This window comes from Tupaia chinensis, unplaced genomic scaffold (genome assembly GCF_000334495.1).
Source record: "Tupaia chinensis unplaced genomic scaffold, TupChi_1.0 Scaffold000010_1, whole genome shotgun sequence".
Classification (NCBI taxonomy): domain Eukaryota; kingdom Metazoa; phylum Chordata; class Mammalia; order Scandentia; family Tupaiidae; genus Tupaia; species Tupaia belangeri.
In genome coordinates, this window is record NW_006159440.1 from 1,590,393 (window position 1) to 1,615,561 (window position 25,169).

The window sequence follows — 25,169 nt, forward strand, 5'->3', positions numbered from 1 at the left end:
CTCTCTCTTCTCAGCAGGTGTTCTTTTTCAGGCAACCTATAATTTGGTCATTGGGAAAGTCAAGACATGCTTTTCTATGCAAAAACACATCATGACTTTCCTGAAGACCCAATATATTCTCCTGTCTTATATCTCTAGCCCTAGTCCTCTCCAATGCCTCCTACATTTATTAATTTATAGAGAACTCCCTCGTCCTTAAAAATAGTAAAAATTCTCAAAGAAGCTCTCCTGCATTTAGTCATTTCATTACTATCAAACTATTTGAAATCCTCCACTTTCTTTCCTTTCTTCATTTCTCTTAAGTGGCTCTACCCACCAAACTCAAGAACACCCAAAAGCCAGCTTCCAGGGCTGGCTTCCTCTCTTAAATATCTCATGAGTTTTCTTATTCCTCTTTTTTGTCTTTGCTTGTTTATTATTAAACACTCCCCTCCCTTAGATTCTCCATTGTAAGACTTTCCTAATCTGATTCTCTCTATAGCTCTGGTCACTATTTTACAGTTCCATTAATGAGTTATATATCCTTCTCTTCTATGTTCTATTTTGATCCTCCCAAGGCCTCTCTGAGTCATCTTACAGAGGCAATATAACTGTTCACAGACATCCACTCTATTTTCACTCCTAGGTACATTGGAAGATTGTGTTCTCCCCACCTACAGTTAGGGCGACCCAGCATGTTCCTTGCTTTGGTCTATAAAATATGAGCACACACATACGATACTTCCTGGCAGGAGTATTTAATTGTCTGTGCTGGTCAGCTCCTTAGTGCAATGGTTAAGCATTATTTGATTGGACATGGCCGACCCTCCAGCTTCAAAAATAATCTGTTGCCTAATTGCCTAATTGTCAGTACTAAATGTCTAGCCTGCTATTTTCTTGTCTCAAATAGGTATCATAAAACCAAATCCACCAAGGAAGCGACACAAAATACAAAATGTTTTGCATAAGAAAAAATGAAATTTTGGGACAAGTAGGTAGCATAATGGTTATGTCGTTGGACTCCCACATAGTTGACCACGGTTTGAGTCCCGAACCCGGTGGTCCCAAACCCGGTGGCTTAAACTCACGCTGGGCGCGTGTGCATGCTTGCCCAAGATCCCGAGAGGAGAGAAGGGATTGCGGCATGGCCATCGCCCCGGGGGGTGATTCCTCGCTTTCTCTCTCTCTGTCTCTCTCTGTCTGGTGAGCACACGCGCCCTATAGAAAAAAACCTCTCAAAAAAAAAAAAAAAGGAAATTTTGCTATATTACTGAGATTGATTATATGTCCTTAATTTTATGCACTCTGATCTTTCAGTACAAATACAAGAAATGAAAGCATTGGTGTCCTAATGACATTATTCATTTCTTTTATTATTATTTTTTTAATTCCCTAGAGGGTACCTGCCTGCACTCACCAAAGACAGAAATAGACAGTAATAAAGGGAGAAAGAGAAACACACCCTCATCCCATGGGTTATGGTCACACTCTGATCCCTTCTCCTCCTTTATCCTTTTTTGTTGGTTTGTTTTGGAATGTGGGCATGCATACACACATGCCTGGTGTGGTTTCCAAGCCACCAGGTCTAAGATTTGAACCTTGTGGTAAGCTATATGGGATCCTGTTCCCTTAGCCACCCGGCTATGGGCATGCCCCATTTTATTTTAGTTGTTGAGACAAAAAAATTTCAGTGAAGAGAAATAATTAATATTTTTGTATGTGTCAACTGAAAGGATTTTACTCTATGGATCATCATGGATAGGCAGAGAAACCTTAGTGACATCACTTCACACATCAAAGTCAAATGATCACCAATTCTCCAATTTTTCTTTAGTAAGCGATATTTTAGGTAAGCCCTAGAACTGTTGCCTGTTATTCTAAGTCAGAAATTTGAGTTAACCTTGAATTATCTTCCTCCTTTACCCTCTATATATGAGGGAGTGTCAAAAAGTTGATGAAAAATTGAATTAAAGTATGAATTTATTTTGATGCAAAAATCTTTTGAAATTCGTGTATTCTTTTCCCTAGGTAACACATTTTTTCCATGAACTTTTTGAAGACTTCCCCATGTAAGTAATCACAAAGTCTGTTGTTTTTACCAGCTAAAATTTGAAACATTCTTTTCTCCTGTGTCCCAGTGGGTCCTCCAGGCCTCCAGTCTCACCATTGTGGCAGATGGCCTCTTTCTACCTTCCCTGCCTTCCTCCACTCCATTCTCCTTGAAACAGCCAGAAGTTTTCTACTTGGAATCATTTCCTTGCCTCTTGAGTTAAATCTATATTATATAGAAACTGGATTGATTTTTCTCACCCTCAAGCTTTCCACTTCACCCATTATGACTTCTCTTATTTTTTTTAAAGTATTATGTTCCTTGACCTGCATCTCTGAATTGATGAACATACTGACATCTCTAACCTCAAATTCCCTTTCCCATTTTTTTTTTTTTGGTTAACTTGTATTAATTCTTCTCAGCATATATGTCACAATTCCTGATACACAGGAGACACTAATAAAAGTCTGATTGATTCCCCTACTCATTATCCCAATAGAGGCTCTCCTCTGCTTCTCTCCATTTTATTGAAATAGCCTCCAATTCTTCTTCCTGCTACCACTCTGTCCCTTTTAACTCATGTCCACCATGCAGATTCTACCTGCTTGGTGTAGAAAAATACTAGATTTAATTTTCTAATTTTACCACTTAGTGATTATTATCTTGTGTGTCTCATTTTATTTATTCTTCAATCTTAATACAATAATTGGATAAAATAATTAGATAATCTTTTGATTGATACGGTGATTTGTCACAATAAATTTCATTTACTGAAAATAGTCTAAAGCTAGAATCAGGTGATATTTTTAATCTACACTGTCTCAAGAGTTAAACACCTTGGTGCACAGTACCAACTTAGAAAGTTCAATTTCTTGATAACTGCACCAAAGTTTAGAAATCTTTGCTAAATGTAGGTTATAAGTTTCAATGCCAGAGTCATGTTTTCTTGTCTTTTGGATGCCACTAAATCACAGTTTAGTATCATCAAAGTATATTGAATTTTACATAGCTTACTTTGCAGGCAAAAATTGTGAGCATAACTCCTTTTCAATAGATACAAAGTCTAATAGTAAACTACCCAAAAGGATGGATAATTTATATTGCTTCTTTCAACAAAAGAAGCAATAAAAGTATGACTTATTGGAACTAGGCTACATTGAAAAATTAAAAGAAAAGAACACAGGAAACCAACAAAACAGCACTAAATATAGTCAGAAAAATAGGAAACATAACTTTATACCTCTACAGTTCAATAAATCTTTATATATGTAGGAAATAAATAATTCAGCAGAAAATTCTTAATGATAAAATATAATCTGATTCATAAATTAAGTATATAACTACAGTGAATCTAAGACACACAAATAAACATTTAGAAGTAGACCTAAAGGTCTTATCCAAATGTAAAGAAACATTTTTGATCATCTAAAAGAATTAGGATTATTGCTAAGACTTTACTCAGGTAGGATCTAATGTAACTTTTTCTTAGTGCCTGATTTATCAAAATAACATTTTCAAGGTCCTTGAGTTCATTGTCTAGTGGTTATTGTCTTTCAAAAGTTTAGAGATTATTGTATTTACAGTTCTGGGGCTAAAAATACAAAGCATGTTGACATTCTTTCAGATAGCCATTAGTGGTTTTCTCTGTTTGGGTAGAACTAATTTGATCACTTTCAAATTAGTAGGCCTTATACTAAAGAACTGTTCCATATGGAAGAAAGTAACTTTTATTTGTCTAGCTGCAATGTTCTTTCATAAAGTTGATTAAGGACAACTGAGTGACTAGTTAAATTGCTAAAATATTGGGTCATTGGAAAAGTTGTGATGCATTTTTGCATAGACAAAGATGTCATGATTTTTCCAAAAACCCAATAAATATGACCATAAAGAATAGCAAAACTGTTATTTTAAAACAGATTCCATTTTAAGTTTTGTAGTAATATAAGAAATAACACTGCAGTCCATATAAACTAACCATGTAAAAGCTGTAAGGAAATAATGAGTAATTCCACATTTGCCAGTTAATGGTGTGATACGAACAAACATTTGTCAAAATAAAAAGGAGGTCCATATGCATATCGACTCTTTATCATAAGTATCATTAGAAACCACAGAACCCCAAATGAACTCTTGAGGGTAAGGCTCTTAAAATAAAGAATAACATTTTAAGTGCATAGCTATTACAAACTCATTTGATATTCATTTTAATTGCAATGACTATAATGAATATACTTTGCATTCAAACAGATGTCATGAGTACTACTACAGAAGTTCCAATATAATTCAGTCTTAGTTAAGAATGAGGAAATGGATGTTTAAAATTGAATGTTACCATGAAGGAGAAAAGACACACACACAACAATTACAGCAAACATTAGCACCTCAAAAAAAGCAAATTAAAGATTTTTATTAAATTGTGTTCTTTTTCATTCTGACATATACGAAATACAATAATACAGGGAACTTGTTATGTCAACCCCTCCTTTTCCTTGCATCAGCTGTTCTATAGTTTAGCCTAGAAAACAGAAATTGGGAATGTGCAAAATGACACAAGGGTAGGCTTATATTCACTATAATATATGCCACAAATTAAAGACAGTGTTTCTCAATCTATGGTTCACAGACTTATCCACAGATGTTTGTTAAAAGCAAATATTGATGGGCCTCAACCAAGTCCTATCAAACCCTGGGAGTAAAGGTCATGGACTCAACATTTTGACAAGCAATCAAAAAATTCTGATGTATACTTAGGATTAAAAACAACTGCCTGATGATTGGATGAGGTATGTATGTATGTGTGTATTTTAATTTGACCAGAGAGGGACAGAGCAAGAGAGAGTGAGAGAGTGAGAGAGTGAGAAAGAAGCTGCCAGGTCTGGGTCTCAAATCAGGGTCAGTCATGTGTAAGTCCAGCACTCTTAACCACCATGCCACCTGCTGGCCCCCAGATGAGCTATTATTTAAAGCTATATATTATTCATTTCATTCAAATAAGTAAATATTTTAAGTACATATCCTATGTGAATAAAATATTTGATACATGTAGGGTGTCTAAAAAACAAGAAGCATATGATAAACTTATTCTCAAAGTACAACCTAATAGCTGCAATAATAATCCACAAACACCTGGAAATATGATGTCTGAATATTTGGAAACTAAAAGAAAACAGTGTCTCTTTTGTACAGAATACAAACCACTCTTAATTTCAGTTCAGCAGTTCATCCCCTAAAAGGGTGCCTGGAGGTTGAAGAGAAGTATGTATGTTCATCTTGTTATTATTGGGTTATTGGAAAGTCATGATTTTTTTTTCTGTTTTTCTATGCAAAAATGCATCATGACTTTTCCGACAACACAAAAGAAACTGTGACTAAAATATTGTTTAAGAACAAGTTCACCCTGTTTGTTCCAATGTATGTGTGCGTGCATGTGTGTTTGTCTTTTGCTTTTGTTTTGCTTTGTTTTTGCTATAGGGCATGCACACTTGTTGGAGAGAGACAGACGGGGAAGGAGTGAGAAATCACTCCTGAAGGGGTGGCCACGCCATGAGCCCTTCTCCTCCATCTTCCTCTTGGGGTTTTAGGCATGCATGCACATGCACCTGGAGTAATTTTCAACCTGCTAGGTCTGGGACTTAAACTATGGAATCGGTCATGTGGAATCCAGCCACACGACCTTCTGTCCCTGTCCTGATGTTCTCTACATCCTAAAATTTAAAGAGCAGAGCAGTAAGCGTGTGAGTCTTATTGATGACTGAAGGGAAGACACAAAGGGTATCAGCAAGAAAATCAAAGACACTGAATTTGAAGACCAGGAGCACTGACAGTAGACATTATCACATACAACCTTATTCTCCTTATTCTCTAAACTGTAAGTCGAACTTATTTGAAAAAAATTATATTGTGTTTTTTAACCACTAAAGCAAAACTCAAAAAGTGAAAATTGACTTTGAAAACTTTGCACTTTAATAGAAGAAAGGAAGAAAGTAAAGCTGAAGATACTGAGTTTTATGTGGTCAGCAATTTGTCCCTACCCCCAACCCAAGACTGAAGACTAATTAACTGAAATCTGTGCAAAGAGCTTCAGTAAGGTGCACTCACTCATGAAACAGTGAAGACAAGTTGGTGAGATTTACTAATTGATCCTAGCACCCTCAATTTTCTATGGACCTTGTCTGAGATTCCTAGTCCTGGACTCAGGATCCAGTGCAAAAATAAACAACTACAAGTGAAGGTGAATAGAATAAAACAGTTGAGCTCTATGACCCTTAAAACTCTCCATTGCTCACAAAAGTGTTTCTCAAAGCATGGGCTCTAGACTAGGGGTATCAGCAGCACTTGGGAATTTCCTATCTTAATCTGCTCAGGCTGTTGTAACAAGATACCATAGACTTGTTGTGGCTTAAACAACAGACTTCTATTTCTCATAGTTGTGGAGACTGGGAAGTGCAAGACTGAGGTGCTGGCAATTCAGTTTCTTGTGAGGGCTCTCTTCTTGGCTTGTATGTAGCCAGATTCTTGCTGTGTCAAAAGAGCGAAAGAGAGATCTCCTTTTCTCTGTATAAGGCCACCAATCATATTGGATTAAGAACTTGCCATATGGCCACATTTAACCTTAATTTACTTCTTAAAAACCCTATGTCCAAATACAGTCACATGACAGGGAAGGGCTTCCACATATGAATGTGTGTGTGGGGGGGGGTGGGAGAGGGCACACAATTCAGCTCGTAATACTCATTATAAATGCAAATATCAGACCTATTGAATCAGAAAACAGGACCCAGCAATTAAGTTTCATTAATTTCTCCAGGTTCTTCTAATACACATAAGACCAAGAAACACCAGCCTGCAGGATAAAGCCTCAACTCTTCAGCACAGCACTTACTTTCCCCCACAGTTTTCTCGGCCTCACTTCTCAATCTATTTCTTATTGTTCTTTGGCACGCATTCTCTCCTTTTGCCAAACTACCTCTCGCCAGGACCTGAAGGATTATTCATATTCATGTCCTGTCTTCCAGACTGTTACCTTCACTGTCACCAACCTAGAACTGTCTTTCTGCCTTTTAATGAAGCATTACTTCAACATCCCAGCCACAATGATCTTTTCCTGCAAACAATGGAAGCACTGATTATCTGAACCAATCATTTTCACATTTCACACATTTTGCTTCCTTTGCATCTGTCTATACTTTTAATCCAAGTCTTGAGACATAGAAAACTCTCAGATCTTCACAACCTTGTATACTGTTTTGCTTATAACTCTGAAAGCTACTCCCCGCCTCACATGCAATTCAATACTGTTTCAGGGGTATCAGATAGCCCACTGGTCTCCAACATAGCACCATGTCACTTCCAAAGTTGCTTAATATATATTTTTTTAATCAGTTTAGTACTTGTTACTTATTAATAGTATGACCTTAAGTATATCAGAGTATACCTTAAGTATACCGTGTAAATCTTAGCATATTTCTTCTTTAACTTCTCATAATCATATTAAAAAGGGAATTATAATCTCTGATAGAAAAAGACCATAAATGGACACTTAATATAAAGAGATCTATTGTTCAACATGGTGACTATAGCTATTAACACTGTACTAGGGTCTTAAAAATTACTAAGAAAGTCGATTTCAAGCATTGTTACCGCAAAAAAATGAGATAACTCATGTTAATTAACTTAATTTAGCCATTATACAATGTATACACACTTTAAAACATGTAAATGAGAAATATATACAATTTTGGTCATTTAATATAAACATTTTTTTTTAAAGAGTCCAAGTAACTCTCCCAACGTGCCAAACCTGGAAAGTGCCAAGGCTAAAAATTATGAACCCATGTTTCTTTGCCTCAAAGCACAAGTTAGCCTATAAACCCACAGATGTAGCTTCTGTCGACATATTGAATTTACTGTCAAGGCCGCCAGAGTGTATGGTCCCACTTGTATACTGTCTTGTCCAGTATAGTCTTTGGAATATCTTTATTCTCTACACTTCTGATGCAATCTTGGGCACACGTGCACATGTATGCATGTGCATGCGTGCACACACACATACACTCTTATGTCTGAAAAGGCATTATAGAAAATTTAAAACTATTAGATGACTATAGACAACCAAGACCTCCAAACCTGATTGCTGGTCTATATGCCATTTGCCTGCAGACACTGGAGTGCTTTCATCTACAGCAGAGACACTTGAAGGACTGAAGGAGCATTATTTAGAAGGAGCTCTGCTAAACTCTTGCCCAAAGCAACTACTGAAAATTAAGCCCTAGTGGTACCCATCCCCTGCACAAATACGCACATAAAGCTGAAAAATCTGTAAGTTCCAAACAATGGATTTTTTATCGCACTTTGCTTCATTCCCCATGAAACAAGTCAAGTGATTATATTTTACTCGTTTATAGCCGCCTGCACATTGAAGCATAGACGATAAGACAACAAGTCACACCTGTTGGATTGTTTCAGTCATTCCGAGCACTACCAAAGCTAGTAATTGAAAGTAACATTCCGTTTTGAGCCTACCTGGGGTGTTCAACAGCCTCGACATCTTGCAGAAATAGGAGACGTACTGCTCGCAGTACTCGGCGCTGCTGGTGATGGCGCTGATCTGGTCCATGGCGGCGCTGTACACGAGCTGCGTCACCGAGTGCTTTCCGGGGTTGTAGCCTACCACCGTCGTCTGCATCTGCAAGTCGTGAGACACGATGGTCCACACTTTGTCCTCTGCCGGGAGAAGAAGGGGCCATGTCAATGGGTCATTAGTGTGCAAATGGTCTTCCAATGTCAGAAAATACTTGAGCTACACTCTTGTGTTTTCACTGAACTGGTGGAGAACAGAATTAAGGCAAGCAGTTCTTAAAGAAACCCCTGCCCTTTTTCATACCCAAGTTCAGCGTATAAGGACAAAGAGGAAAGTCATATTTTTATTTTAATAAGTGCAAAATACCACCTAAAAACAAAACAGTTCGTGTATCTGGTTGGTGCTCCAACGTCCACAGCTCAAAAAGCAAAGCCCATTAGATCACAACTTCCTGAGTTTGTAACCCTTCATTCTTCAGTAGAAACATATTTGCACTTCCCTAAATGAAAAATGAAGCACGGATTTCACCAGGCTTGTAGATGGAACTTCAGATTTCCAGAAAATATTGGGGAGAGAAGGACACACTAAATGGCACCAGTGGAAAATGATTCATGAAATCTACACTGTGGGAAATTCTGTAGATCAACTGAATTTGTTCAACTGATAAATTGCAAAGAAGAAAAGAAGGAAGGAAGAGGCAAGAATGAGAGACAGAGCACACTGTAAATTAAAAGGGACTTCCTGGACTTCCTCCTCATGGAGCCTTATTTCAGTAAACAAGGTCTGCATTCTTCCAGTTCTCGGTACAAAAGCTTTGGACTCACCATGAATCAACTCTTCATGCAACCTGCCAATGGATCTCGCTTGCTCTCTTCAATATATATTGGGAAGTTGAGCACTGTCCCCGTCCACACACAAACACATACACACTGCCTCAGGCCCCATTAACCTCTCCCGTCTCCTCCCCCCTTCTTACCATCCCCTACTTCCCACCCAGTATGACACACCTGGCTCAACATGGCAGCGAGTGCGAGCCTTTCTGAATATAAGGGAGCTTCAAAAAGTTGATAAATGGAATTAAAATATAAGTTTATTTTGGTGGAAAAAATTTTTGAAATCCATGCATAGGCTTTACATAGTATGCATTTTCCATGAAATTCCTTCCCCTGTCCCCACTGCCTCCCCTAGTAGGTCGGTTTCTGATTCTCTGCTGAAAGCTCTCCCTTGGCAATGGGTCCTATCCAGAGTTTAAAAAAAAAAAAAATGTCCTTGGGACCAGCAGTTGGTGTAATGGCTATGTTGCTGGACTCCCATGTAGTTGATTGTGGTTCGGGTCCTGGACCTGGTGGCTTAAATTCACGCTGGGCGCATGTGCGTGTGTGCCCAAGATCCTAGGAGGAGAAGGGATTGCAGCATGGCTATCCCCTCTGGGGGGTGAGTTCTTGCTTTCTGTCTGTCTCTCTCTGTCTTTCTGACGAGCACATGCGTCCTATAGCAAAAATCTCTAAAAAAAAAAGTCCTTAGCATAGCTGAAGTCCATCTAGGATGGGCTCCTCCCTGCCTCTGTTCCCTCCTGTTCCTTGTAGATAAATAAAGTATATTTATCTACATGGGTTAATTCCAAAACCTGAATATTGAGTGGAAAATGCAAGCAAGAGAGGCATTTACTGTATGATGACATTTTTGTTAAGTTTAAGAACTGACTTATCAATAAGATAGTCTACTGTTTGAGAAAGAATAGGATTGGGTACATAAGTAGGCTTTCACTTTATAGAGGGTGTTATATTTCTTCTTCTTCTTTTTTTTTTTTTTTTAGAGGTTTTTGCCTTAGGGGGTGTTCCCCCGCTGGAGAGAGACTGAGGGACAGTGAGAAGGAAAGTGAGAAATCATCCCCCAGGGGGATGGCCATGCCACAATCCTTTCTCCTCCAGTCTTCTCCCGGGATCTTGGGCACACATGCATATGCGCCCTGCTGGAGTTTCAAGTCTTGGGTCCTGAATCCGGAACTCAAACCATGGTTGCCAATGTGGGAATCCAGCAAAGTAAACCACTATACCATCTGCTGGCCTCGTGTTATATCTCGTAGTCTTAGTGTTGAATATGAACCAGAAATATTTCTTATTGAGACAAATGAGATGTACCTTATTTCAGATAAACTTTAGGTGAACATCCAGATTTAAAAAAATAATTAGCAAATATTGGTCATTTTACCAAGGTTACATGTATTTTACTGAATAATTTACAAAATAATTTCTTAGTTATCACTTCTAGTTATGTAAAGTATTAACTGATTTATACAAAATTGCTTATCAAACATTCAGGTAGAAAGACCAGCATAATGTTAGATTACAATAGCTTTTAAATTATTTATATAAAGCTTTATTTGATAGCTCCATCAGCCTTTTAGATACATTAATTTTAAAGGTCATAAATTTATAGATCATTATTTCGCTTGGAAGATTTTCTCTGGTCCACCAGGTGTTATAGTGGTTAGGGTGCTGGACTCCTATGTGGCCGACCATGGTTTGAGTGCCGGACCCAGTGGCTTAAAACTCATGCTGGATGCATGTGTTGTATGCCGAAAATCCCTAGAGGAGAATGGAAGAAAACAGATTGCAGTGTGGCCATTCCCGCTGGGGGAAGGGGATATTTCTCACTTTCTGTCTGTCTGTCTGCCTCTCTCTCTCCAGTGAGTGCACACATCCTACAGAAAAAAAAAATCTCTCTCTCAAGAAAAAGGTTTCCTCAGTAATTGTGATCCTGCTAACATGATCTACATGATTAGAAATTTGCTGTTAAGGTTTTTACCCCTGCAGATGTGTATCATATGAGCATTACACTATCTCTGTAAGCCTAGATGCTAATATTATAAATGGCGTTTCTCCTTGGCAGGCTGTGGTTGTTGGAGGCATCCCATAATTGCTGGTCATGTATGCAGCTCGGGTGATAGAAACAGCTTTAATCGCGTGGAGAGGAATAAGGTATGCAAAGCAGATGGCGCACTGCAGGATACACCGAGGAAATGAGCTCAAAGTGCAGATGACGTTCTGGAGGTGGTGGAAAAGGTTGATTATTTTCAGGCTCACAATTCCAGCCCCAAGAGGGGTGACAAATCAAGTGCCATGAACAAGTATAAATGATGGCGGATCATTCTCACCCACCTGAAGAACCATTTGGAGCTTATGTGCGTCTTTTTTTCTAGGAAAACATTAGCCATTTTCTGGGAAGAAGAGTATTTGTTAATGTTTTTGTTCTGTTGTAGAAATGTTAAAATTCTTTTACAATATAGCAGGAATTATTGACTACATTTATCTCAATACTTAGACAAGCTAATCTTCCCTTTCCTTTTTCTCTCACACTGGGAAGAGATGTAGCACATGTGTATTTGATAGTCAAGAGTTCATCTGTGTGACAAGTTTTCTACACTGCGTAGCAAGAAAATGTTACTCTTTCATTCTTGTTGCTTATAAAAGTAATTAGATGCTGATCTAAATTCAAACTTGCAGACTAAATAAATGATCTTGACAGATTATTCCATGAACCTCTAAAGATAATACTCCCAGTATCTAAAAATACATACTTTAAAATTACTGCATACACTTGGTTAAAAAAAAAATGTACTCTATAGGGCTGGTTGGTGACATAGAAGTAAAATGTGAGGGTCTACAAAGTTGTTTCATGTAGAAAGGTTTCAGGTTCTCACCCAGAATCTCACTGAGTACATGGCATGTACATGCCCATTATCCAGGGTTGGTGAGGCTGGGCGTGAATCAAGGAGTTAAGATCCTATTTGGGATGTTGTCTGTCTGTCTGTCTGTCTCTGTTTCTCCATTTTTCACTCATGGGATAAAAAGAAATCTAAGATTTAAAAAAAATAATAATTTCAGGGACCAGAAGTTGGTGTAATGGCTATGTCGCTAGACTCCCATGTTGTCGACATTTAGGAAGTCTTTAAAGGTGAAACAAATAATGTTTTAAATTATAGAATCCTAAAACAGAGAATAGTGAGATTTTATGTTAAAGAATGGTTTATAGGAGCCAGCAGGTGGCACATGGTTAAAGCACGGGACTCCCACGTGGCTGACTGAGGTTCGAGACTGGGACCCAACTGCTTAAAAACCATACAGTATGCACTCACACATGGTCACACATTCCAAGAGGAGAATGGAGGAGAAAGGATTGTTGCATGGCCATCTCCTTTGGAGGATGATTTCTCGCTTTCCCTCTCTCTGGTGAGCTCATGTGCCCTATGGCAAAAACTTAAGAATGGTTCAAAAACCAAAAAGAAAAATGTTTTTTATTTCACATAGTTTAGCATGTTGCTTTAACTTTCATGTTATATCACTAAACGGATCTGAAATATGATTTACTATTGAAAAAGAAATGATAAAATCATGTAGAATTTGATATTTCACATACAATATCTATAAGCTACTAAACTGAAAGGATTTTAAAGAGAGAAACATAAAAACAAGCCTAAGGCACGTGGGGGCAGGCGGGGACACAGTGGTAATATAAGCGGACCCCTACAGGAATGGTCCTGGGTTTGTGTCCCAGAACCTCCCTGGGCTGGCTGGGACTGAGGACTACAGTGTGAAGACTCCGCTTTGGGTGTCTATCCCTCCAACTCTCTTTCTCTCATGGAAGAAATAACTGAACACGCCTTAAAATACATATTACAACTATGTCTAAGACACAATGTGCTTTTTCAAACCATCACCATTTCCTCTCCGGGCTGTACAGTCGGATAAGGATTACCCTGTGGCACGTGTGTACACACTCAGTCTTCTCCCACGGTAAGCAGAGTCATAAGTATATGCACTTTCATTTATTGAATAACTTGTTGTATTCCAGGCATGGTTCTAGACCCTGAGCACGTGAGGATGAATAACCTATGTGTCAAGCCACCGAAGACCTACTGGGAAAAAAGGCTTATAATATAGATAATTGTAGTACAACCTTAAAAAAGCAAATGTTCATTTTCAGATAATCGTCAGAGTAATCCAAGTAATAAACGTTAGCCTGTCAGTCACGAATCCAACTACGACCGAGGCCAGTTGTTTACTTTAGTGGCCTCGGTTGCACTTTACATACATTTTTGTCGTTGGGGAATTGTATTTTCAGCTAGCAGTTAGTTTAAAATGAAGTCCTAACAGGCTAACCTGCCGAGCTGCATTCTTGCTGACGTTTCTACCTGGAAGACCTTTGATGCAGCCGAAAACACAATAGAAGGTGACCATTTGATTCGTTATCAATAGGACGGACTCTCTGGTAGGATGGGCCTTCCTTTCGTGTTGACCGTAGTTCACATCACTGCCCTCTCAGACTCGGGAAGATCAAACCCATCCAGGCAATTCACATCTTTGGGGACACTGAGGCCTGCGATACAAGTGATTTCTCCTTTGAGGGGTTGTGACCCTTTCTTCCTTTTACAACCTCGATACCAAGCTTATTTAACGATTCTTGTCATGCACACGCTGGAGAAAGAGAGAGGAAGAGCAAGAGGGGATAAGTGAGAAAGCACTCTCCCACTGGAAATGGTCAATACAATCTCTTCTCTCCAGTCTCTCCAATTTCTCCCTCCTTTTGGGATTTTGGACACACAAGCTTAGGTACCTGGCTTGTTTCTCAGGCTGCTGGGTCTGGCACTCAGACCTTGTGGTCAGCCATGTGAGATCAAGCCCACTTCATCTACTGGGCCACTGGCTAGTCCTTAAGATTTTTTGATGAGAAAAAAAGTGACATTTTTCACTTTGGGAGAAAACCCCCGAATAATCAACTCCTTTAAGTATTTAATTTTCCCCATTAGCTCAGTTTCTAGCCACTGAAGCAGCCCCCATTGTAAGGAACATTAGCAAGACAGTCGGATTATGTTCCTAGTGAGGATAATTAGCTAGAAATAACTTTTTAGAAAAAGGAAAACCCTGAAGATAGTAGAGATAACAAATTCAAAGGGCCAAAACAGGTGTTCTTGCTTTATTTTAACAGAAGTGCACATGTATTAGGAGATTTCACTTTTCAACCCAATTCTCTGGGATTTATTAAAATATTAAAGCACCTTGAACCTGGGCAAACTCTGCCCCTATGCCAGGACTACTCCCATCTGCCTTAGCTTTATTTTTTATTCCCTTAGGTCTCAGCTTCTAGGTGTTTTTTTCTGAAAATACCACCACTTCCCCAAACCCCTAATGCTAGGTCAAGTACAGATTAGTTGACCATCTCCATCTGCTTCTCTCACAATCCGTGTTTACCTCTGTGTTAGCATGCACCGTATCGTGTATGTAACATATGTGCTGTGGCCATGACTCTGTTAGGGCCCCTGAAATTCTCATTGCTTAATCCTTACTGCCTGACAGCTCATGATATTCGTACTCAGATGCTTAATAAATACTGATGGAATTCATGAATTAGTGTCAAAAATAAAGTGAAGGTGCCTGGCCCAGCCATCTGTCTACTTGAAAGCCATGCAGACACAGGCAGAGTTTAATGCATAAGTAGGGTACATGGCCATGTCCCTAGATGCTGAGCTAACAACCTTCAGATGTAGAAACTAAACAGATCTAGTGGGGCCAGCAGGTGGTGTGGAGGTAGTGAGGCACTGGATTCCATTTGGCTGACTCCCGGTTCAAGTCCTGAACCTGGAGGCTTGAAAAGCACACAGAGTACATGTGTGTGCCCAAAACCTTGAGAGGAGAACGGTGGAGAAGAGACTGCTACATGGCCATCTCCCCTGGGGGGTCCCTCTCTCTCTCCAGTGAGTGCACAAGCCCTGCAACGAAACAAAACAAAACAAAAAGATCTAGTTGTTTCGGGGAAATGTAAAAAATAAGTCAGATCTTTGGCACAATGCAGGGAGACAATAAAGTGGCTGTTAAAAATCATCATTTTGTCATTACTATGTCAGTGTATTGGCAGCACGAAGGTGACTAATTTACAGTAAGTGGTGCTTGTTTCTGTGGCCTAAAGGATTATCACCCCTTCTTAGCTAAATAAGAAAATAACCTTTTGAATTTTCATTATTACCATTATGAAAGAAAGTAACTTTTAAATAGTGCCAGAAAAAAACCCACCTAGGACTTGGAAATGGGCATAGAGACTACTGTATATTCCCAGTGAACAGTTTGATTTTATGCAGCAGGCCTGGCAATTATCTGAACTTTTTTTGTTTTTAACTTGCTACTCACTATTAAGGGAATGACTATTAAGAGAATAACAATCAATTTGATGGAAAGAAGAGAGAGAGAGACAGGCAGGAAAATAGACAGGAAGGAAAGAAAGAAGGAAGAAAGGGAAGAACTATTAACCTAAAAATCATTGGAATGGACAATGATTAAAATAATTAAGGCTCAACCTGATAGAGTCACAAGCCAATAGATATGATAGAAAACAATGCAGTATAAAACAATGAACTAGATATTTGATGGTTTGGGAATTAAATTTTGCAGAAGTTCATACTTTGACAAATCACTTGAAATCTCAAGACTTTAGTTACCTCAAGTAAAAATGTGGTATTAGACAAAATGCGCTGTGAAGTTGCTTTCATCTCTAAATGCCGAAGATGTCACTAATTCATTGACATTTGCTTATAAAGTATTTCTAGAAGACTTTTATGAGCATAATATAATGTCTGTCATAACCCGTATATGTGTATAGTGGATAAGAAGTCTAAAGGCCACATTTATGAAGGCCTCAGAGTAGACCCCAAATGAGGCTGGTTTCTTGAATATTCCTGTGTTGTTGCTCTCTGTGTTGCAACATAATACAGTGACATTCCAAATGCTCAAAGAAAAAGGACCTACTGTCCCAATTTTGGGAGCATCAGAGTGGCTGGATTGGTTTATCCCATTATTTTCTACCTGGTGATAGTGTCAGAGGGCTACATTCTCCCATGTAAAACAGGAGGGTTTCCTGAAAGGTAAATAAATGGTGTTCCTACCCCAAATGAAGCAAAGTAGGCGGTGCGGAGAAGAACTGGCAGCCTCCAGATGTGGGGCAAAAAGTTAGCTTAGAATATCCTGCTTTACCCCAAAGGAAGAAAGGACAACTACCAAGGTCATGGTAAAATGATTTCAAGGCCAACTGGAAGGCACACCTACTGGTGAAAGATGAGACAATGTGATTGTCAAGAAGAATATTTGCACTAGCTGAAACACATAACACCAAAGAAACATCAAGTCTCATTGGTCATCTTTGGTGAATGCTAGCAAAGAACCTCGTTTTGAAACTTTGTAAATAATGGAAAATAATCAAACTTTTCTCTTATCCATCCTATAAAAACTCAGGACAACCAACTAGGTGAAGAGGACAACCAACTAGGTGAAGAGAGAACGTTTTTCTTTAGAGATGTATTTTAAGTATTTGAGAAACAAATGAAGATCAGAACATCAATGTCTGGCAGCCACTAATGATGACCTTAATGGGCATCAACAACTGCCAGGATCACAGGACACCAACACCCAGACATTGTGGACCCCACAATGGAAGGACACTCATGAACTAGGCAATATTATCATTATTATTATTACTTTGAGAATTGTTTATTTAATTTTATTTGTTATTACTTTTTATATTTTTGCTATAGCACATGCGCTCTCACCAGAAACACAGAGAAAGAGAGAAAGTGAGAAAGCAAGCTGTCAGGTCTGGGATTCTAACTGTGGTCGACCATGTGGGAGTCCAGCACCTTAACCGCCACGTCACCTGTTGGCCCTAAATACGCAATATTATTCACAAAGCAATTCACATGATCCTGATCACACTTGCAGACCACACCACTGGGAAAATGGTGTATGAAAGTGTAGGACATACAACAGGCAAACCACCTGGCTTCTTCCACAAATAAATTGTAAGGGGAGGAAAAGTGGGATAGAAAGAAAAAGAGAGAATGGCTATATATAAAAGACTTAAACTTTTCTGTTATGTTATGATTGACAGCCTATTGAAATATGAGCACTAACTAGATATTTAAAGACAGTAAGAACATTTTATTATTCTTAGATACGATAACGTGATTGTGGTTATATTGTCTGAAAAAAGACCATTATCTTTAAGAGACACATAATAAAATATCCAATGATGTCTGGGATTTGTTTCAAAATAATTTCACAAGGGGCAGAAGAGAGAGGCACAAATGAAATGAGACCGGCTATGGACAGAAACTCAGTGACAATGGGTGAGGGAGATACAGGGCAGTGCTTGGTCTAATTCTGGGTATGTTTGAAGGCTGATTACTCAGCAGAGAAAAGTCACAATGCTGGTAACGACAGGGACTTATCACAGTTCATATATATATTTTTATTTCTTTTTGGCTTTTTTTTTTTTTGGAGAGGTTTTTTTTTCTATAGGGTGCGTGCGCTCGCCAGACAGAGAGAGACATCACAGTTCATATTTATTGTGTATATGAAATTAAGACTGTTTTCCAGCCCTAAATAAGGGAATGATTATCCCATGAGTAGCCATGATCTATATCACCTTCCTCAAATTTTTAGGAAATAAAATGATGATGAAAATAATCAATATTCAAGGCCAGTGGGTAGCCTGGTGGTTAAGGAGGCTGGATCCCACAGGGCTGACTGCAATTTGGGTCCTGCGCCAAGTGGCATGCCCTAAATCCTGAGGGGAGAAGGAAGGGTAGTATGTCTGTCCACCTGGGAGGTGATTTCTTACTCCCCCATCTCTGTTTCTGTCTGGCAAGTGCATGTGCCCTATAGCAAAAATCCAAATAATAAATAAATAAATACTAATCAATGTTTAATGATGATCAAAGTTCAATGATCAAATATAATTTAGAGGCAGCGGGTATTTATTTCGGAATCATAGTGACATTATAGATGATAGGGAGGAGGGCGGGTGGCGCAGGGAAGGAGGAAATAGAAATGGAGCCTGTAACCGTGGAGAACATGCTCTGTGCCAGAAACGCGAGTGGAGGCCCGCAGAGCAACAAAAGAGAAGGGGCAAGGCTGGCAGGAATCAGGACTCAAAATTTTAAAAGGGTGGGAAAGTCCAAGGAAGAATGATATTTTGTGGCACCTGAATATTGCATGAAATGGGGAACCAGGAGTTAGCGTAATGGCTATGTCGCTGGACTCCCATGTAGTCAACTGCGGTTCACGTCCCGGACCTGGTGGCTTAAAACTCACGCCGGGCACATGTGCGTGCGTGCCCAAGATCCCGAGAGGAGAATGGAGGAGAAGGGATTGCGGCGTGACCATCCCCCCTGGGGGATGATTTCTTGCTTTCTGTCTCTCTGTCTCTCTCTGTCTGTCTGGCGAGTGCACACGCCCAATAGCGAAAACCTCTCTCAAAAAAAAAAAAAATTGCATGAAATTGTCGCTGGTGTTCGTAAATGAAGTTTTATTGCAATTTGACTATACTGATTTGCTTACAGATTACTTTTGCCTCATTGGAGAAAAGGCTGAGGTGAGGGTAGATGAAGCAATGTTTTAGCAGTAACACAGCGCTCTGAGACGTCGGGCCCATGGGTAAAGGTCCTAGTTTCCCACCCTGGGGTCTCCTTAAGCATGCTGGGCCCACGTGTGTACATTCGTGATCTGCGCTGGCTCGGATGGGGGTAGACTGGCAAGGCTCCTGTAGGAGTTGCCCCACCCGCACCCCATGTATCTCACTCTCTCCGGGAAGAAATACATAAATGTTCAAAGGCAGAGTCGAACAGTTGTGGAAGAGACTGTGTACCCACAAAGTCTAATATGTTTTAGGAAAAGTTTGCTGACCCCTCAACAAAAGCAACATCCTACAGAAAGGAGGAAAGAAATGCTTTGCTTTATGCGAATGTTTAAGCCTCTGAGAATAAAATGAAGAGCTGACAGTTCCAGAGAAGTGATTAAGTTATGTGACAGATCAGTGGAGGATGGCAGAAGAGCATTCGACACAACTGTGCTCCAATTTCCTGCATGAAGAAGGAATGATAATTTAAGTATAATACTACTTCACAAACATCTGTAATTTCTTGTGCAGGTATATTTAAATTCCGAAATTTAATTATCTTATCCATAATTTTGAGTATAAAGTTGTGTTCAAATATACAAAAACTTATACTCTCGAAGTCTCAGCTGATGTAAGTGACTCTAAGCGAGCCTAATACACTGGTTCGAATGGTGTTACCCATCACTAAGTCGTGTCCACCTGGAAACTGCGAATGTGACCTAATTTAGAAATAGTGCCATTGCATGTGAAATCCAGTTAAGACGAGGTTATAGGATAAGGGTGAGCCCTAATCCAATGGCTGGTGTCCTTATATGAAAAGGACATTTGGACACAGGCACATACAAGGAGAATAGCTTGTGATGACAAGATGGAGATTCGAGTGACTCAGCTGTAGGGCAAGGAGTTTCAAGGACTGTCACCACCAGAAGCTGGAGCAGGTGAGAAAAGATTTCCCCCTGGAGTTGGGACCAGCAGTTGGCATAATGACTATGTCGCTGGACTCCCATGTAGTCAACTGCAGTTCAAGTCCGGCACCTGGTGAATTAAACTCATGCCAGGCTCCTATGCGTGCGTGCCCAAGAGCCCAAGAGGAGAATGGAGGAGAAGGGATTGCGGCGTGGCCATCCCCCCTGGGGGGTGATTTCTCGCTTTCTGTCTCTCTTTCTGGTGAGCACACGTGCCCTATAACAAAAACTCTCTAAGAAAAAACACAAAAGATTTCCCCCTGGAGCCTTCAGAGAGAGCACGGCCCTATGAACACCTTGATTTCAGACCTCTGGCCCTCCAACTGTGAGAGAATAAGTTTCTGTTGTTTTACGTCAGCTAATTGGTGGTACTTAATTACACTTATCCCTCAACTTTATGCACCAGGAAACATTTAGCCCTTGCTCTGTGCTTAGGGAAAGGCAGAAGCAGGCGGGCGGTTCTTGCAGCACTGCCTTCTACACGGTCACAGCCACTTCAGCCCACATGGTGGCAAACATAAGAGAAAGACACTATCAATACCCTTAAGAAACTCAGTAAAAGGACTGTGCACTGACAACCACAATATCAGATGTTGGGGAGGCCTACAACTCAGGGTGCCAATAGAGAGCATGCGGTTTACATGCCATGCCCCACTGCAGGGGCAAGGTCTAATGGCACTCCTATTTCCCTAGGGGGCTTATTCCCTCAGGCAAGGCCATGACTGATCTTAGAGCTCTTCTCCCCATGCCACCTTCTACAGGCTTCTGCACTGCCTCTCACGCAGGTCGCTGCAACCCTGGCGTCTGCCTGACCTAGAGTTGCTTCAAGTTCTCAGGCCCGAAAAAGCCCTGAGCATTGCTCCTGGGCAACACCCAGAGAGGGTGCTACAGAGTGTTAATTGGTTGGAGCAGAAAATAGGTGTCTACCAAGTGGCCAATCTGAAGTCCCCACTTTAGCCCCCAGCCAGGCCCCACTGCCCAGGAAGAACGGGGGTAAATGTGGTAAGTATGTTCTGCTCATTCTGGGTTTCTAGGCAACTGCTTGTTCCCAGTCAGTAAAACAGACATGGCCTTGACCTTCAAGGAGTATAATAGAAATGAAATAGGAAAAAGAAATAAAATAAGAATTCAGTGGACGGGTGATTTTTAGGAAATGAACTGACTACAGTGGTAAATAATAACAGGAAAGATCCCCTTAGGGGGCCCATGGGCAGTCTCAGAGCAAAGGCTGTTTGAACTAGTCCTAAAACATGATAAAGCAAGTGGTGGAGGGTGAGTCCAGAGAGACAGCCAGGGGCAAGAGAGGGATGGAGAAGGGACAGATGGTACAAAGGCTCCACAGAGAAAAGGGACCCGCTGGATTCCACAAACACACAGAGCCACCGAGGTGGGGCTCAGGCTAAGGGCGGAGAGGAGACGTTCTGCACAGTGGTCCTGGGAGACGACAGCTGCACAGTGCAGTCTGGCAGGGAGAGGATAAATGGGGAAGCCGCACAACCACATTTCTGTTTTTAAAAGATCACTCTGGCCGTTATATGAAAAATGGATTAGAGGGCATACAGGTAGAGTAAGACCCGAAAGTCTGGAATAGAGGTGATGGTAACTAGAATTAGGGTGAGGTAGGGAGGTAAGGTGGATGAGTTTGAAACATATTTAATAGAAAAAATAGAAATGATTAGATTGGACATGACAGGTAGTGGGGGAGACAGAGAGAGAAGTGAATAAGCTGTCAGTGTTCTAGCTTAAACAAGTAAATTTACTGGCGGAGAATCAAAAGTTTCATTCTGAACAAGTGGGATTTGAGATCTAAGGGACAGTGAGAGTCTGATTCCATGTCAACAATTAGATGTAACCTACTGGGGCATAAGAGTTGTGAATGTTGGAGGACCAGCAGTTAGCGTAATGGCTATGTCGCTGGACTCCCACGTAGTCGACTGTGGTTTGCGTCCTGGATCTGGTGGCTTAAAACTCACGCTGGGCGTGTGTGTGTGCGTGCCCAAGATCCCGAGAGGAGAATGGAGGAGAAGGGATTGCAGCATGGCCATCCCTCCTAGGGGGTGATTTCTCACTTTCTGTCTCTCTGTCTCTCCCTATCTGTCTGGCGAGCGCATGCGACCTATAGCAAATGGGGGGGGCATTGCACCTATAGGAAAAACCCCCCCAAAAAAAAAAAAAAAAAAGAGTTGTGAATGTTGGGACCTGCAGATGGCATAGTGGGTATGTCACTGGGCTTCCACAGGATCAACTGCGACTCAGGTCCTGGACCCAGAGGCTTCAAAATCACAACAGGTGCATGTATGGACATGCCCAAGATTCTGGAAGAATTGAGGAGAAGGGATTGTAGTGTGGCCCCCCTCGCGGCAAATGCATGTGCCCTAAGACAAAAACAACTGGGGAGAAAAAAAAAAAAAAAGGAAGAAGAGTTGTGGGTGCTGTGGAAATGAATGCAATGGCTCAAGGGAAACATCTAGAAAGTGATCAAGAAAAGAAAGCAGAGGGCAAGGTCTCGGGCATGCCAACTTTAGAGGACACAGAGAGAGTCTTCAAAGGGGACTGAGACCCAGGAACTCGTGTTAAGATCCTGACAGGCAGACATGAGGTATCCTTCCTACAACCTCACTGCCCTCTCCATCCCACACTCAGCAGCTCCAAATTCTGAGGAGGGTCTCAGGACGGGTAATGACGTGGGAAGGCAAAGGCACGGCAGCAGTTGTGCAGGAAGAGCACCTTGCACTCAAATGAGCAAGTGCTGGCTGTAATTGGAAAAGCATTTTGAGAAATGAGATAAGGCTGTAAGTTATTATGGAAAGCAAGATGAAGAACGCTCTTCAGTAGATCATTTGCTTCCATCGCATACATTATTTCAAATGAGATGATGTACATCAGTAGGGAATACTTCAAGCCACCTAACGTTTTTAAATGTCCCTATAAAAATCCTGAAACTTTCTCAATTCCTAAGTATGAGTTACATATTGAATAGAGTCACATTTATAACCAGGCCTGCATAATATTTCCCAAACGATGCTTTTTTGAAGATTGGAAAATAAGGCGTAACAATACAATTGCATGCATAAATTGGTGAGTCATTCGAATGCCAAGGTTAAGAGATGGTAAATACAGATCAGGGTTACTAAATCTAGACGCGAGCCACAAACTTAAGGACAGAATTCATAAAAAGTTTACTGACTATAACTGTTGTAAGAGAGTAACTGGCACATGAAGAATAGAGAACGTTTCGAAGAATATCAATAATCCCTTTACTTAAAGGGGCTGATGCCAAACTTCTCTCGGATCTTGACTGTCGTGTCTCCTTATCTTAGCTCCCTGAGATATCTGGGCATTTCTCTCTTTTTTTTTTTTTTCTTTTCCTTTCTATCTTTTCCTTTTACTTTCTTTTAGATTTTTGACACAGGGCATGTGTGCTCCCCAGAGAGAGACAGTGAAAGGGGAAGTGAGGATTCATCCTCCTAGAGGGCATGGTCTCAATACAATCCCTTTTCCTTCAATCTCCTCCTGGGATTTTGGGCATGCTCGCACACATGGCCAGTGTGGTTTTTAAGCCCTGTGTCCAGGATTCAAACCACAGTTATCCACGTGGGAGTCCAATGCCTTAACCACTACACCACCTGCTGGCCCCAGTCTCAGTATTTCTTTCTTTTTTTGGAGGGGGCTTTGCTATAGGGCACGTGTGCTCACCAGAAAGACAGAGAGACAGAAAGTGAGAACTCACCCCCCCAGAGGGGATGGCCATGCCACAATCCCTTCTCCTGCATTCTCCTCTCGGGATCCTGGGCACACATGCACACATGGGCCTGGCATGAGTTTAAGCCGCTGGGTCCTGGACTTGAACCGCGGTCAACTACATGGGAATCCAGCAACATAGCCATTACGCCATCTGCTGCTCCCCAGTCTGGGTATTTCTATAATCTCCCTTTACTCTGGATTTTTAAAAAAGGTTATTTATTTCTTCCATGAGTGAGAGAGACACAGAGAGAGAGAGAGAGAGAGAGAGTAGGAGAGAGAAAAATAGAAAGTACTCCTAACAGGATCTCAATACCGCCCCCACCCCAGGCCTAGCCAGCCCCAGAGTGTGGACAAGGGGCTGCCTGGCTTGCACTTGGAGGCTCGCATTTCGACCTGAGACCTTGTCGTGGGTCACTCTCACAGAGGCCCGTGTTTTACTACTGACGCCCACCCGAAAGTGAGGTGTGGAGCGGACTCATGGGTTCTGCTTTTATCCTCCTCTCTTCTCTCTTACTTTCACATTACTATCATTTCTTCTTGTTGTCTTTTATTTTCCACTCCTTTTCTTCCTTTCTTTTCATCTCTCATTTCTCTCTTTTTCATTCACTCTCACCACAAAGGCTTTCACTTTATGGTGTGATAAGAATGTGTTTTTTGGCAGGTTCCCTTTTTAAAGAATCATATTATTATTTTATAGCATCCTTTATGATTTTGACTATGATAAAAATCTATCTTTACAAGGAAAACCCTTTCTCTGTTTCAAATTGCTATCGTGCTAAGAGTTTCTGAAAGCCCTGTTTGGGCTCAGAGCTGAGTAGTAACTCTGTTGGTGAATCTCTACCCTCCCTTCCTGGCAGTGGGACTAGACCCAGACCTTGTCTTGATGCTGTGGGTAGATGGAGGCAGGACGGAGGAGGTGAAATCCAAGAAAAGAAGCAGATTAGGAAGGATTTCAAAGCATTTTCTTGCTCCTGTGGTTTGATTTACATATCTTTATACCTGCTTTTTGCTAATTCATTATGAGGTATTTAAGCCTTCATCAAAGGCTACTGTTTTTGCTGAAGAGAGCCTTATTCACTGGGGTATGGTGAGGTGTGTGAGACGCATGCAAAGACAGCCTGGGACTTCTGCCACCCAAGAAGCCACGTCTAGCTCCTAAAGTCACAGCCCAAAGCAGATTATAACTCACAAACTGGGGGGCATGGCAGTAAAATACAGTACATTTACTGAGTTCCTCAGCTTCTCTGGACTTAATTTCCATAACTGTAAGTGAAGCTAAACATACTAGCCAATCTGGAAGACTCCCTCCCTCTCTGACACTCCGTAGTAACAGAGATGGAGCTAGTAAGCACATGGAAAAGCCAGAGGAAGGCTCCCAGAAACCACACCTTATTGTTTAATTCTTTCC

General features: G+C 40.7%; 1 protein-coding gene across 1 annotated transcript in view; it reads right to left on the minus strand.

Annotated features, from left to right (window-relative positions):
• Positions 1 to 25,169, minus strand: part of CNTNAP2 (contactin associated protein 2) — a 1,579,711-nt gene that overhangs the window by 731,136 nt on the left and 823,406 nt on the right. Inside the window, exon 13 of the mRNA XM_006139900.2 lies at positions 8,552 to 8,752. Within this exon, the coding sequence (XP_006139962.1) occupies positions 8,552 to 8,752 (201 nt within the window). The remainder of the gene's footprint in view (positions 1 to 8,551; positions 8,753 to 25,169) is intronic.